This window comes from Ambystoma mexicanum, chromosome 11 (assembly GCF_040938575.1).
Source record: "Ambystoma mexicanum isolate Mex_15411 chromosome 11, UKY_AmexF1_1, whole genome shotgun sequence".
Taxonomy (NCBI): domain Eukaryota; kingdom Metazoa; phylum Chordata; class Amphibia; order Caudata; family Ambystomatidae; genus Ambystoma; species Ambystoma mexicanum.
The window spans coordinates 1,449,764,400-1,449,777,656 of record NC_090934.1 but is presented as its reverse complement, the minus strand read 5'-3'; the positions used below and the strand labels follow the sequence as shown (position 1 = coordinate 1,449,777,656).

Below are 13,257 nucleotides of genomic sequence, written 5' to 3'. Positions count from 1 at the left end.
CAGATGCGCGCGGGTGCCCCACCACCGGATCGCTCGTCGGAAACTCTCGTTGAGTGTGATCCTCTCCTCGAAGTTGCCCGTCGTTTGGATCCAGCGAGCGTCCAGGAACTCCTGCAACGGGCGCATCCGGAGCCTGCACATGGGAATGAGGTAGATGGAAGAAGACATCATTCCGAGGAGGGACTTGATGGACCTCACCTTGGCCGCGTCGGCAACCAACATCCGCTGTACCTTGCCCAGGATGGCCCTGGTCCTTTCCTCCGACGGGGAGGCCAGAAGGGACACTGGAAACAGTGCGACTTGCGCGGGTACCAGGTGGGACTTGGCGTAGTTCACGGAGAATCCCAGGTCCGTGAGAAGTTGGACGGTCCTTGCCGTGTGCTCCACGGCGAGCTCCCTCGTCTTGGCTCGGATGAGCCAGTCGTCCAGGTAGGGGTAGACGTGGATCCCCTCTCGGCGCAGCTGCGCCGCCACTGGTGCAAGGCACTTGGTGAATACCCTGGGTGCCGACCGTAGACCGAAGGGAAGGGCTCTGAACTGATAGTGACGCCCTTGGACCACGAACCTGAGAAATTTTCGGTGCCCCTTTAGGATGGGAATATGGAAGTAGGCATCCTCCAAATCCAACGACGACAGGAAGTCGCCCTCCTCCAGCTGACCGAGGACATGACCATCCGGAACTTCTGCGCCTTGATGAACTTGTTCAGCCGTCGTAGGTCTAGGATGGGGCGCCATCCTCCCGTCTTCTTCACGAGGAAGTATCTTGAGTAAACTGCGGAACCCCGAAGCCTCTTTGGGACGAGTTCGATGGCGCCCTTCCTGAGCATCGCCTTTACCTCCAGGAGAAGCTGAGGGACGTGAAGCTCTTTCCTGGCCACAGGGGGGACGCGCGGGCACCTTCTTTAAAACTCGAGCGCGTGACCCTGGGCTAGGGCGTCCAGCACCCAACGGTCGGTGGAGATGGACTCCCACACACTGACGAAGCTCGCCAGCCGGCCTCCCAGCGGGGTGCTTCGGTGGGGGCCCGACCCCACGGCCGGTTCAATCCTGCTTAGACGAGGCTTTGCCGCCTTGAACTCCTTGGCGACGACGGCGGGGTCCGCCTGACTTGCCTCGTCCCCTGTAAGCTTCCTGAGACGACGAACGGGCCGCTTGACGGTAGGTGGAAAATCCGCCGCCGGAACCTTTGGAGGCACCCTTGCCTCCGCCGCTCCGAAAGGGTGGCCGCCGTTGCTGGAGAACCCCGAGAGCCCGGGCCGTCTCCGTGTCCGCTTTAATGGCTTGAAGGGAATCGTCCACTGTTTTCCCAAACAGGTTGTTCCCATCGAACGGCATGTCCAGGACTCTGGTCTGTACGTCTTGACGGAAGTCAGTAGCCTTGAGCCATCCACGCCGCCTAAGGCACACGCCGTTGCCCAACTGGCGAAATCCAGTGTCGGCGATGTCCGTCGCAATCGTGATGGCGTGTTCCGACGCCACCTCACCTTCCTGCAGGATCTCCAGGGCATCCGCCCTCTTGTCGTCCGGTAGCAAGTCCAGCAGGGGAGCCAGTTTGTACCACAGCTCCCTGTCGTAGCGGGCTACGATAGCTAAGGCGTTGGCCGCCTTAATCGTCGTTGCTGCAGACGAGATGACCCTGCACCCCATTGTGTCCAATTTATTTCCCTAGCCGTCCGGCGGGGAAGTCGACGTGGAGGCCGCACCCCCCCCCCCCGCTTTCTTCCTGGCCGCCGCGGAGACGACAGAGTCCGGGGTAGGCTGTGCCCGGAGGCACAAGGGTGCCGCGTCCGGGACCCGGTACTTCTTCTCGTACCGGTCTCTTCTAGCCGGCGTCGTGGATGGGTTCTTGAGGAGGGCAAGGCCCTCATCCCAAATATCGTCCAGCAGAGGTACCGCGAGGACCGTCTTCCTCTTGGCCTCGCGCCGTTGATAAAGGAAACCTTCCTTCTTCTCCTCAGGGCAGAGCTGGAAGAGCTCGGATGCCCTGGTGATCATGGAGTGAAAAGATCCAATCTCGTCGGGCGGGGAAGCCCGGGTGGGAGGTGACGACGGCAGATCCTCGTCGTACACCTCGTCGTCCGTACCCGTCGCGGCTGTGTCAGTCCCCGTGTCATCCCCTCGAGTCGTGGACGGGGAGGAGGGCTGAACGGGGCGCGATGGCTGAAAAGGAGGTGGAGGGTGAATCCTTTTCTTAGGAGGGGGGCTGCCCGAAGGGCCTGGTTCCGGGTCCCCGGACGGGAGTGGCTCCTCCACTGGTAACGGCAGTCTCGTCCTTATCTCTAAGCATAAGGACTGTATAGCCAACAAAATGGCCGCCGAGTTGTCTTGCGGCGCTGGTAGAGGGGAGTCCGACGGGCGGTCAGGGCCCCGTCGGTACCCTCGACGATGTCGTCGTCTCCTGCGTCGGGATCCCTCCCGACGGGCTGGTCTTCTTCCACGCCAACGCCGTGGCTTAAGACCTCGATCGGTTCTTCCTCAGAGGTTGAGGCCGAATCCACGACGACCTCCTGCCCCCCCTTTTTCTTCTCCGTCGGAGGTTTCACGGGGGTCCTGTCGATGGGCATAAAAGAGGACTCCCTCCGCGGTGGCAGGGAGACTGAGCCCCGAGGTCGCCACCACTGGTGTAGCCTGCACAGGCTGAGCCAGGGCCGCCGCGACTGTCTCGATAGAGGCCTTGGCCGGATGGATTAAGGCTTTCACCACCTTAGGTGCGCTCACTGCCTTCTCCTTGAGGGGGGGGGGGGGACACTGCCTCGCTCCCCCTCCGCCTTCGAGCTCGACCGGGGCCGGGTGCTCGGCCTTCCTCTTACCCGACCCAGAGCGTTGGCTCGTGGTTGATGGTGCCGGGGAGGGTGCGCCCTGCCTGGCACCCGTAGAGCCCGACCGTTCGGCGTTCCCGGTGCCAGCGGACTCGCGGTGCTTGGCCTTGTGTTGGACCCCCGTCGCGTCCTCAAAGGTCTTAGAAGACCACTCGGATTTCTTCCTCTTCTTCTCGCCGGACGGGCTCTTCCCTTCCAGCCAGTTGGCGAGACGTTGATGGCGGTCCTTCATGGTCCGCTCCGACATGTTGCCGCAAAACGCACAGTCCTTCTCCACGTGCGTCTTGTCCTCATGTAGGCAGTAAAGACAAAAGGAGTGTTCGTCTTCCTTAAAGACATTCTGCAGCTGGCATCCAGGGCAGACCCTGAACAGCTTTCCGGGCGTCGAGCTTCCCTTCTCCTGGACCATGACCGAGATAGGCCTGAGAAACTTCTGGAATCCTCCAAAAGCGTAGCTCGATGAAATCTTCACCCTTGAGGGGCGTAGACGAATCCGACACGGGTCCCCGTTGATCGGATGGAGAGTCGGTGGAGCTTGAGGCCCTTTTGACCGAAAAAACAAAGTTTTTGAGAAAAAAACGTGAAAAAAATAGCACTAACGCTCGAGAGCAATAGCACGAGGATCCCAACACATGAACGTGCAGTAAAAATCTGAAGATGGCTGCCAGAGGCGGATCTTAGGTAGAGGGCAGTCATTGGCTGTGGTCAGTATGACGCAGAGACCAGTGATTGGTTACTACTACGAAAGACAGATCAGAAACGAAACTGATACTGGTTTTTTCTTTACCGAGGATTCCCAGCCTGACGACGGGGAATATTCATGAGCATGTGAATCCATGCCAGACCCCATGCTGGAGAAGTGGATGCAACAACACCTAGACTTGAGACACCAGGACAGGGGGAAGAGTGTTAGAAATGGGGCACAGTAGCAAATGCAACAGCACCCAGACTTGAGGCACCTAAAATGGGGCGCAGTAGTGAAAGCACCAACGTCTAGCGTGAGACAGCCAAAACGGGGGCAGAATAATAAATGTGATAACATCTAGGTTGACACCTGGGCAGGGGGATAAAAAGAATAGTGACATATGGAACACCACCTCGACTCTTATTGGGGGCAATCAGCTGAAATTAGGTCACAGTAGTGAGTGCGACTATACCTAGGTAGAGGAAGAGGGCGTTTAGGGAGAAACGGCTAAAAGTGCAAAGGCTAGTAAATGCAGAATCACCTACTTTTGAGACACTTAAAATGGGGGCACAGTAGTGAATGGAACACCTGGATTTTGGACAACTAAGGTGGGACATAGTAGTAGATACAATACCTAAATTTGAGAAGCCTACAATGGGGGGCACAGTAGTGAATGCCTAGATTTAAAAAGGGGTTGTAGACAGTGTAAAGGATAAGGTAATTAGATGGGTTGGAGAGTCTAGATTGGGACAGTAAATTGCTGGCCTTCTGTCCAGCCCACACCTACCTTGTCAGTTGCTGCTTCAGGCCTAGTACGATCATTAATTTCACATCCTTACCGTTCATGGCCTGTAAGAATGTCATTGTATTTTCCTTTGTTCCCTCCCTTGCCTTGAAGCGCTTTGAAATACATTGTGTATAGGCGCTATAAAAATAAACTATCATATCAGAATGAGGAGGTTTGGAAACGATTTCTTCCATCAGTGCAGCCAACGAGTTAGACAATGCTGGGCAGCACCAGAAAATGTAAAAGCGATGCAAAAAAGGGAAGCACAGGGAAACCCCATCACCGAGAGACCTGTCTGCCGGAGCAGATAAAAACCATTGGCAGGTCGTGGCTAGGGGCAACCCCTGTAGGGGCATGGCAATGTGCACGCACATGTGATCCAATCACAATTAAGGGAATGTATTCTTCACCAAACAGTGACCCTGGTTTTGTCCCCCCTGTGCAGGAACTCCCCAAAAATCAGAAGGAATGAGGGGACATTGGAATATTGACAAAACAAAGGTCCAAGCAAGCCCTATTGGAATAGTAGAAAGCAACGGTCTGGGGAAGACCCATTGTTACACCTGAAAAAATGAAGGGCCAGGAAGGGTCCGTTGTGAATTCTGAGAAAGTGAAGCCATTTGCAAGAACCCAAGAACGGGGTAATCTGAGAGAAGCTTGCTGAGAGTCAAATACGCAGAGAAAGGAGGTATAACCCCATCAGTGGGATGGCCTGCAAATCGGCATCAACTTCCCGAGAAGGTTCCTTGGATCCGGAAGCAATAGGGACATGGGGCAGTCCTGAGTAGCCTTAAAAAAAAAAAGTTGATTTAGTATTTGTTGAATTAGTGTATGGATGTACTCTAAAGTATAGGCTTTGAAACTTGAGTTGGTCACTGTTGGAACATTAATCCTTCACTTCCACCAAGATTCAAAGATTAGGGTGAAACTTTCTGGTGGCCACTCCATGTCCCCATGACTGTTGTGTAGGGTGTCCCAGGGTGGACAAGGACTTTGTAAACCACCTCAAAACCCACAAGTCCATCATTGTCACTTAGTTCAAGAGAACCTGGACAGTTCCTATGGGGGTTCACCCAACTCATTCCTAGTATATACCATAAACCAAAAGGCATGGTCCTGACAACCAAACCAGTGTTGTCTAGTGTCTACTCACGCTCACCACGATATCCATACTTAGAGATTTCCAAATCCGCTTTAACCATGGCAGTTGTCATGCCTCTTGGGCCCCGGAAGGTTAATAAACACCTTTTTGTACTTCAAGAGGTGGGAAGAAGACCTAATCTTAATCCAGTATTGCAAAACCTCTCACTTTACATGAGACAATTCTCAAATAACCGAGCTCCACAATCAGGATAATGAAACTCGCCAGATATTGTAATTCTGTAAATATGTCTTCAGTCTATTGTGATTTGTAACATACCATAGCAAGTAAACGCGCCCAGATACCCTTGGGTTAGGTGCGCTATATAAGTAAATAAACTAAATTGTTGGAAAGTTATAAGATATGCATTTAAACTTCTTGAGGGACAGGTGTTCTCTCACTGGTAGAGCATTTAACTTACAGGTGAAAGGTTTCTACACCATAAAATGCAGATGCAATCTCTTGTCCTTAACCTCTATTGCAGGATGAATTGCTTTGCCACCAGTTAAAAGCTCCAACTACCCCTACAAGCCTTGCAAATTCGGTTTTACTCTTTACAAGCTGATCATTCCAAACTGCTTTCCTTTTGAAACTGTCAGAACTGCCATTAAATCCTACCTCGGTTTGCAAGATGGTAGCTAAGAAAGAGAAGGAAAACCTGTTGTGGTCATTCTGGGTGTATTTCATTTGTTCATTATGGGGCACTACGGTGACTCTAAGCTTGATCTATGGACTCCTTTCTAGGAACATTAGTTTGTTGGACGCAGTCAGTTTCTCAAGGCATATCTGGTTGTGCGGCATTGCAGACTAAGGTGGTAGCATTTTGTGATATGCTTCAGGAGGACGCTTTCACTCTCTATAGCTCATTGGTTCAATCTGCGAGTTTCAGGTCTATAGATGCCCGCATATTTCAGTCTTCGTGCTGTTGTCCAGAATATTAACTGCTTTCAGACAGTGCGTTTGTGTTTAAGCTTTGAGGGAGACCAAAGGAAATGAAGGGCTGACGACATGGAGTTGCAAAATAACCATTCTATCTTCATGGTGTTTAGGCAACATCTAGTCCTCGACCCACAAGTAGGTATTCTGAACGTTTTGCAGATCCTTGAAGACTGAAGCAAATATGTGCATGTTTGAAAGATGGTGATAAGGGGGGGGGGGGGGAGATGTCAGCGAGTGGTTTCAGGTAGGCGTTGGGCAATGGGGACGAGACAGAGCCTTGTGGATAACTAATCTATGAGAGGAAAAAGGCCAGACTACCTGAATTTCCCTGTCAGTCAGGAAAGCGGCAGAATAAGATCGCACATTTTTTTTTTGGAGTGACTCGAATTGGTGTCTTGTGGTTCAGGTTCAAATGCCACAGAGTGTTGCAGCAAATGGGAATAAAGGGAATTTGCACGAAATAACATCAATATTCGGTCTCTCAACCGTCAACGTTTCAGTACCTCTGATCTGCAGCCCAGCTGGTTTTCGTATAAGAGGCCATGTGTCTCAGTAAAGCAGTTGGTGGCCACCTTTTCTAACAGGTTTCCAATAAAATGTGCGTTTGCAATTGGACAATAATTGCTGCGAATAATATCCAGAATATACATGGCAGGACAGGGTTCAACCTGCTCAGATTGTGCCTTAATATTCTTAACCATCTGAATAATAGATTGGCTAATGGGGTAAAGGGTGAGAAGGAGGTGCCGTGAATAGGTCGGGTATAGATGCAGAGGAAGATGCGGGTAGACTTAAGATTGAAGCCATCAATCTGTTAATCTTTTCAATGAAAGATCATAAAGAGTGAGAAAAAGCTTGAGAAGTTACTTCAGACAATGAACATTCTAAGGGAGACCGTAGATCCTTCTAGATCCGGGACAAATCAGCAGGAGGGACCAGGCGAAGATGCAATTTGCTCATGGATGTGATTTCTTTTTCCAGAGGATAATTACATGGTATCCCGTTTGCTGATGCGGAAAGGCCTTTCTGTCCGCATGGTTTTAGGATTTACGCCAGAAGCTTGAAGTACTCCTAATGCTGCAAATTCAAGATGGAACCAAAGGTTGACTCTGAGGGGGGGTTTGCATTAGTTATGGATGATAGGGGTCACTTTGCCATGAATTCTATTAAGCTCAGGAAAGTGGTTATCCAACAGTGACTCAGGAGACCCAGGGGCCACTGGAGGATTGGAGAAGGTTGCAGAAAGCCATGTATGTGACACTCTCCTCATTGGTCTCAAGTCAAACAATACCCAAGTTTAGTTGTGCCGTTAGGTGTGCTTTAATGGGCCTCGTCAATCTGGACTGGAGGAGAGAGTGATCCGACCAAGAAAGTGGATGACTTTCTTTTAGATGTAGAGTAGGACTTGCTCTTTTAAGCTGTGATATTTCACCCACACTTCATAAACTAGCCAGAATTATAGGCTGTGGGTTAGTGTGATCCATCGATGAGATCATAAATGGTAGCACCTCAATATTTTTCAGCTTGTTCTTGTGGGTCTTTATTTAAAAAAGGTATGGACATGGGCTAATGCATTCAATTCTATGACCCTTTATGCACACAATCGTAGACAACTCGCAAGTTATTACTAACATAGCAAGGTCTTTATAGAAAGTTGGTCACAGTTCGGGGATGTCAAAGGAGTGGAAACATTTTAGTGGAGACCATCTAATCTTCAACCCAAGATTAAGATTGCATGCATTTATTAGACATAGTTTTGCATCCTCATCATCAGAACATTCATACCGTACTCACAGATCTAATGACGAAGATGCATTAAAGTGGTTACTGTGGCTGTTACAGCAAAGACACTAGACAACAATGTCTTGTGCGCCATCAGAGAATATTTCTGTGTCTGTACAGAGAATTTTCCATTCAGTCAGCTTTAGAAGGAAAAAAAAGGCAAAGACAAGATAATGGACGAGAGGATCGCGAGCAAAGGGGAAGCCTGAACACCTGCGGAAGAACAGAATGTGGATAGGTAAGAGACCAGTGCCATCATACCCATAGAATTATATGATGTTTTAGCTGGTTCATGCTTTGTGATATTGAGATTGCTTAGGGTTTCTGTCTAACTTTCTAATGAATTTCTCCCTTTTCTTTTTCCTTCCTCTCTTCTTTCTCTTTACTTCATTAGAGTTTATTTGATAATTTATTATTGTCGTAGATCAGTTGTGTTTAATCCATTTATGTTCCACTGTTGGATGTTTGACTGGTTATTGTACTATTTTATTTGACTATGTTGCAAAATAAAAAATATAACTGACAAGAATGTGGATAGGACGATGGGAAAGACTCGAGCAGCATAAACAGACACATTGAGGTGGTCAAAGAAAACATGACTAATATGCAACACATTATTTCCACGATCGATCTGTACCTACATTGTTTTTGGCTTTTACATCCACCCCTCGCTTTATCAGCAGCAGCATTTTCTCGGTGTGGTTGCATTTCGCAGCAACGTGGAACTCCTTCTCGGAACGTAACACTAGGGCAAAGACAAGAAAGTCTACATTTAGTTGAGGTCTGTAAACACATAATCGGTCATGCAGTATTATGAAAACACAACATCCGTCCTAGGATCAGTTGTAGGTCGAGGTTTCTGGATTTCTACAAGTACTAATGAGCAGGATGTGGGCCAAGGCCAACGCTCCCCTGTAGAAGGACGCAATTAAAGATGTGAATAACTTGGAGGCAGGTGGAACCTCAAAATGGATGGGGTAAATAGGGCGGTGCTGGTCACCACAGGCGTAGTACAGCGGTGGTAGAACCCGGATGTTATTTAGAAGGGGGAATTCTTGTCCTAAAGGAAAAATATTGGGAAGGTAGACAGGGGGCATGGCTCATTGAAGCTGGGAAGTTTGTAACCTGTGGGAAATATTTGGGGCTTATAGTCTCAGAAAAGATGCAACTATATCGGGGGAAAGATTAAGTTGCAAGTTACTAGCCATTCATAAAAAGTCACTTGCCACCTCAATACTCAACATACGCGGAGCACTCCAATTCTTACTCGCCAAGAGTCAATTATCACTAGTCAATGGCTAACAGCAAGGGCACAATTTTACACTCTGTGCAAGTTTGCTGGGTTTGAGATTAAGCGTAGGTCCACCTTTACCCATGTCGTCACTGGACAACTAATGTTGGAAAGCAAGGTGGGAGCTTGGAGTGCCTTGAATTACTAGTGCAGACAGAGAACGGAGTCCACTGTACACGTCCATGTTCTTCTGCACCCCTGCTGCTTGCCCCGGTCTTGCGAGAGGCCTGGATGAGGCAAGTTCAGGATGAAGTATATTACTTGCTCTATGGCTCTGGTAAGACAACTTTGTATGTTACTTTACAGTATTTCAATAGGGCCTGGCAGCAGAGAAGGGCAGGGAGAGATTTAAGAGGACTTTAAAATGCTATTTTATGATTATTTGGTTGAACTAGGTTTTATTATGTGTGTGTTTGTCACAAAGTTTCCAATAATTAAGATGATGAATGTGCAGTAAGAAGGAGGCAATTCCAAAATCTATTTGGCCAAACATGACGGATGACTATTCATTCTTGCACACACAGGTTTGCAAAACCCTGTGAAAAACTAATCTGGATTAACGTGTAATGTTACCTGTGCTACAGGTACAAGTCATATCATGCGCACACATAGGTATGGGTCCAACACACTTGCTTGTGTATTTGAAAATGCTAAAAGTTAGCTTATATATTCTTCCAACGACCATTTACTGGCCCTATAGGGGAAAGAGGATGTGCCACCGGTCTAGTGTGAGGGGACAGAGAAGAGACTAGCCCTCCTTAAATTCAGACAATATCTACAAGCAATAGTGTCTACAATAAGGGTAAATTAAAAGTCTGGAGTGAAGTCCAGACTGAGAGCACAAGTGGAAGTGAACACACTTATCTGCTCTAAACAAAGTAAAAACATGTGTCAGGGGTGTCCAGTGAGTAACTGGGCATCCCACTTTTATGGCCAACCGGTTTCAGTGCGATATGTAATTACTTTCATCCCACTTTCTGTAGGACCCAGAACGTAACAGAGTAAGAGGTTTCACACAACCAAATAATCACTGGTTGATTGATTTGGGCCGCTTTGTCTCATTTCAAAATCCCCCCTCCCCCCAGAGGTGCTGGCAACCAACTTCAGTGGTGCAATTGCTTGTGTGTAAAGGTGGCGGCCATCAACCCTGTGTCGTTCAGTTTGGTATTACGGACGCAGCTGTACTGCCATAGTGCCTGGGGACCGAACCTTGCGGCATTACTCGCCGCCCGCGCTGTGCTATGCCACATATGGCCACGTCAGAATCTAACCTAGTTTCATAAACCTTTGGCAAAGCAACACCATCCCCAACACTGATCTTGTTACATTATTTCAGAGTTGTAGGTGTTAGAAGAAACGTTGGATTAAACTCGAAGGCAGAGTTTTAGCCTGATGCAATCATATGCAAACACCATATGGAATGCGTGACATAGTGTAGTGACAAGACAGGATGCAATAGGTTTATTAAAGCGAGTTATATGTTCTTGTAAAGTTTCTTCCAGCGATTCCTAGAAGCCTCCTTGCTCTTCCCTCACCACCCAGTCTTTGGGGAATTGGATAGACACTCATATGGGAAACCAAAACCAATTCAGGGCATAACAGAGAATAGGGGAGGATGCAGGAGGGAGAGGATGGGTGGAGAAATGAGAAAAGTTAAGGAGTGGTGGATGAAGGGAAGGGGTAAGATATAGACAAATCCGTTCACAATTGTTAGCAGTAAAAACATTTCATAGGGATAGGTAGCCAAGACAAAACACATGCAGGCTGAGGGAATAAGGGAATTTAAGGAAGAGGGTGTATATTATGTCGCGTTATACTGATATATGGTAGTGTCAGTCCTTATAGGAGAATGATGTAGGAAAGGACTGGGTGGAAAGGTTAGTTTAGAGAATCTTGTGGTTATTTTCATTCCATGGGGCGGGACTCTGGTTATTCCATAAAGTGGAACCATGCAGTGCAACACTTTTGCCTCCAGTTCACCAATATGATTATACTCCATGGCAGCCTGCAATAGCACATCCTAGTTGTGACATCATAACTGACCTGTAATAAGAATGACCTCACAACTGCTCTCTGATCTGTTATGACATCGCAATGTCTGCTGCTTGAGCCAGCAGAGAGTTCCAGCTGTGAGTGCTGCACTTACAGCCGTTGCAAGCTTTTCCAATTCTGCGCGTGTAAAAGTTTTCTGTGACACTTTACAAACAGTAATTGACAAACCGTTTATGATAAATTGCTTAATTTGTGCACTTCTGGAGTTTAACACATCCAAGCAAGAATCAGCATCCAACTTTTTTCCCCCCCGATTCATTTTTATTAAAAACTGTTAAAAAATTTTCCGCAACACGTTACAAGATGCACGCTAGCTTTCTAAAAAACAAACGCATTGTACTTTCATTATTTGGAACAGCAAACGGAAGACCTCTTCAATTAGATTAAGCAAGAGGCCATGTAGTAAAGGAAGAGCGTGTGGCCATGTATTATAAGGAATAAAAGACCCCCTTGTCATACGCAAAAAGGATACTTGCAAGTCACCTCAAAGCTCCATGACCTTTATAAAGGAACTCCACATTCAGCCTCTTTCCTTGATTTGTTTAAACTCTTATGCATTATTACCTCCTATGTAGTACCCCTATGGGAGGCTACACCAGGCTTGTCCTCCTATTATAGGCCTGTACTACACAAGTTGGTAGTGTGACAGCAGCCGGGCTCATCTCAAGAGGGGTCAATGTGAGCTGTAGGGTTGCAACATAGAGTTTCACTGTGACAAGTATTCAAATAACACTTATAATCAAGGTTTCTTGATTAAATAATGTTTTATTAAACTAACAGTTTTAAAATAAGCCTTCTTTAGAAGAGAGCAATTGGCAAATAAAGTAAGAAGATACCCTTTTGGGATGGCACACAGATTCCTACACATTGAGGTAACTTCAATGGCTAGGAGACTGGACATTAATATCACTTTTCACACTTAAATGGTAATAGTGAAGTTGTGGAAAAAAGAAAATGTTAGGGAAGGAAACAATGGTTTACACGTTTCTCAAACAGGTAAGCACTTATGAACCCCCCCACTGCAATGTACATTAACCCTTTCCCAGCTATAAAAGTCAGGTATGTATGACTTTTTGGAGGGCCAGTTAAACACAAAGTCAGAGGTAAGAAGAGCCTCTCAGGGAGCCAAGACAGCCAATGTCACTTGAGCAAAGTCTAGAGAGATGAGGCACTTCCTAAAGGTAAATAAAAGTCTGCACAATGTTCAAGAGAGTTTTGTTGTAAGAAGAAATCACTGTTGGGCCACAAGCTGGGAGGCTTGTGAAGGGCAAAGCTGCAAGCAACTCTGCAAAGGCAGCAAATGCAAGTCTCAACTGAGAGCAAGCACGCTACAAACACAAGAGGTAAGTACCCCTTGGTTCACAATACCTTAGGTCTGAAGACATTGTTCCAGCTGGCCTCTGTTCCTGTTGTAGTCCTGCAGATCCGGTTCCTGGGCCTCAGACATGGAGGCAAGAGGGAGGACGTCTGGGAACTCCTGCACTACGATTTGAAGGTCGGCGACAGCAATGGGTGCAATTCATATCAGCGGCACTTTGCGGTTTCAGCTACTCACAAATAGCACCACTGCGTTCTTGGACCTCTTGTGGGCTTTCCCTGCTTCAGGGGTCCAGCACGCTGTTCAGGTGGCTCAGGCTTGGTCAGCCCTGCGTCGAGAGAGTCCGGAGGATCTTCCTGGAGCTCTAGTCCGGCTTGAAAACGATGCACTCGATTCTGGGGTTTGTGACCTGGCACTCGGTTCCTGCAGCAGCAATAGCAGTA

The 13,257-nt window shown here is 48.0% G+C and overlaps 1 protein-coding gene across 2 annotated transcripts in view; it reads right to left on the bottom strand.

The window, feature by feature from the left end:
• The window catches only part of ANKDD1A (ankyrin repeat and death domain containing 1A), a 239,158-nt gene that overhangs the window by 136,246 nt on the left and 89,655 nt on the right, over positions 1-13,257 (bottom strand). For both annotated transcript variants that reach the window (XM_069625082.1, XM_069625083.1), the window contains exon 2: positions 8,795-8,898. In XM_069625082.1, coding sequence (XP_069481183.1) covers positions 8,795-8,898 — 104 coding nt within the window. The remainder of the gene's footprint in view (positions 1-8,794; positions 8,899-13,257) is intronic.